Below are 2,500 nucleotides of genomic sequence, written 5' to 3'. Positions count from 1 at the left end.
CAAGGTTAATTTTCCTCATCCGCTTTAAATAGTCTTAGAGCTTTCCATTGAAAACAGGATGGTATCTTTTACAGTAAATGTGGTGCAAAAAATGGGACTTGTGCTGCTGTCCACGTAATAGAAGGTGTCTGCTTAGTATAGGTTTGACTGTATGCATTTAGTGTTTTGTTTAATTAATTAAAACTTTCAAATTGGATTTTTTTAAAGAACGATGTAGTTAAATAAGATAATTTCAACATACCGATAATTTGAATTTTTCACATTTGTACCCAAATTGAATAATGAATAATGTCTTTCTCTTCAGCCATTTTCATTTAGATCACTGTGGTGCATTACCATATTTCTCAGAAATGGTTGGCTATGATGGACCTATCTACATGACACACCCAACTAAGGCTATATGTCCTATTCTGTTGGTAAGGCTGTTGTTAACACAAGCATTTGCAAACCCCAATGTCACGATCAAATCTACCACTGACTTGTTGCAAGTAATGCACAATAATTTGCTTTACCATCTACAAGGCTATTGCCTAAGGAAATTTATAGGGAGCCCTTTGGGCTCCTAACTTCAAAGATTAGGAGCCTAAGCCACTTTTTTAGGAGCCCAGGATAAAATTTGCTGTGGTCAATCTGGGGGGTTGGGGAGGTTGGGGAAGACAGGGAGGGGGGTGGAGTGAATTGTAGAAATTTAGGGGAGGGGTCTGGGGGCAGAGATTTTCTATGACACTAATATGGTCTAATACCAATCATATTTTTGAAATAAAGTGTTCAGCAAAGTGATCAGGTCATGACTGAGAAACAATACTATTTTTGGTCAAACAAATTCAATAATTGGTGTATCCATGCAAGTGCTGCAGCTTTTTTTACAAAAATTTATATTGCTGCTTTTGTTTTTGAGTTTTGCAATTCTGTTTTAACAAAACAAAATACACTGTACAAGTCATGAAAAGCAAGCTGCAAATGAAAACAAATAAAAATGAAAGAGGCATTTTGGGGGTTTCACTTTTGCCTCACTGAAATGTGCTTTCCTTCCCCAGGCTTGGGGCATAAGTATAACCTAAAGGTGATTTTGAGGTAGCATTACCACATTATATTGGCCGCTTCTTTGGAGAAAATATATTCTTGTATATTGGGCGGACTCACAACAATTTGTTTGATAATTTAAAACGAATTTCGTACGAACAAAGCTTGAATAAGAGAATCTCATGGTTGACTGTATCAAATGCCTTCTTTAAATCTAAGAAAACAACGACATTGATCAATCCACGTTCTATATTAAGAGCCCAGCAATTAGTTGCCTCGAGTAGAGCTGTAACCATCCAGTGAACTGCACGGAAGATGGACTGATGTTTGGAAAGAAGATTATTCTTCATAAGATAGACATACATTTGATCATAGATTGATCATAGGTATAAGGGGTACATGGGTGTAAGGGTATAAGGGTATAAGGGTATAAGGTTATAAGGTTATAAGGGGTATACAGGGTATAAGGCTATAAGGGTATAAGGGTGTAAGGAGTATAACAGTATAAGGGTAAAAGTGTATAAGGGTATAAGAGGTATAAGGGGTCTAAGGGGTATAAGGGTATAGGGTGTATAAGGGTATAAGGGGTATACGGGTATAGGGGGTATAAGGGTATAGGGGGTACAAGGGTATAGGGGGTATAAGGGTATAGGGGGTATAAGGGTATGGGGGTATAAGGGTATTTAAGGGTATAACAGGTATAAGGGGTATAAGAGTATAAGGGGTATAAGGGTATAAGGGTATTCTACATGTATTTATCTATATTAGGCATTTGTGGGTCTATGATTTTTAGTATGGGTAGAGAAAAAAATAAGTGAGTTGTGTTTGCAAATTTAACAGGATTAGTATTTCTTGGAAAAAAATCATTTGAATTTATAACAAAAGAATTTTATAAATAAATAACTCTTTTTGGGGGGACAGGGTCTTGCAGTTACAGATGACTGCAACAAAATGTGTGATTTCATAGCACAGTTAGCTATTTAGAACTAACTGTGCTAATGAACATGATAACATGAAGCCCATAAACTTGTTGTTGAAATTGTAAAATTTAAAGTTAATTTGACTCTAACAAGTGACAGTTTATATAAAACAGGAAGATTACAGGAAAATCACAGTTGAAAGGAAAGGAGAGACCAATTTCTTCACTTCACAGGTTTGTGAGCTCTGTCAGCTACTGTGACTGCAGGCGTTCATTTTCTTACTGCTGATACTACGTGTATTTTGGGTGATTTTGAATGTTGACAATCAACTTTGTTGTTCAGTCAGTGGGATCTTTTCTTGCTTTTTTGAATCAAGAAAAGTTTTGGTAAATGGTAGTTTCACAGTATAACCAATGCACCATCAATAATGTTGGGACATAAAGGAGTTTATTTCTGGATGCCTCGAACTCTTAACTTTTCATGACATTGCCAGTGGTTTCTAAAATAAATGGTTCAAACATGATATGTACATTAAGAGTGGAACAACTAATTACAAC

General features: G+C 36.0%; 1 protein-coding gene across 2 annotated transcripts in view; it reads left to right on the top strand.

The window, feature by feature from the left end:
• LOC110061481 (integrator complex subunit 11-like) overlaps positions 1–2,500 on the top strand; it is a 23,313-nt gene that overhangs the window by 4,647 nt on the left and 16,166 nt on the right. For both annotated transcript variants that reach the window (XM_089282430.1, XM_089282431.1), the window contains exons 4-5: positions 305–416; positions 2,117–2,176. In XM_089282430.1, coding sequence (XP_089138556.1) covers positions 305–416; positions 2,117–2,176 — 172 coding nt within the window. The remainder of the gene's footprint in view (positions 1–304; positions 417–2,116; positions 2,177–2,500) is intronic.

The sequence above is a fragment of the Orbicella faveolata genome, unplaced genomic scaffold (genome assembly GCF_042242905.1).
Source record: "Orbicella faveolata isolate gen_17 unplaced genomic scaffold, um_ofav_v1 contig_12, whole genome shotgun sequence".
NCBI lineage: Eukaryota > Metazoa > Cnidaria > Anthozoa > Scleractinia > Merulinidae > Orbicella > Orbicella faveolata.
Note: the sequence above shows the minus strand (reverse complement) of the source record. Positions and strands in the feature narration are given on the sequence as shown.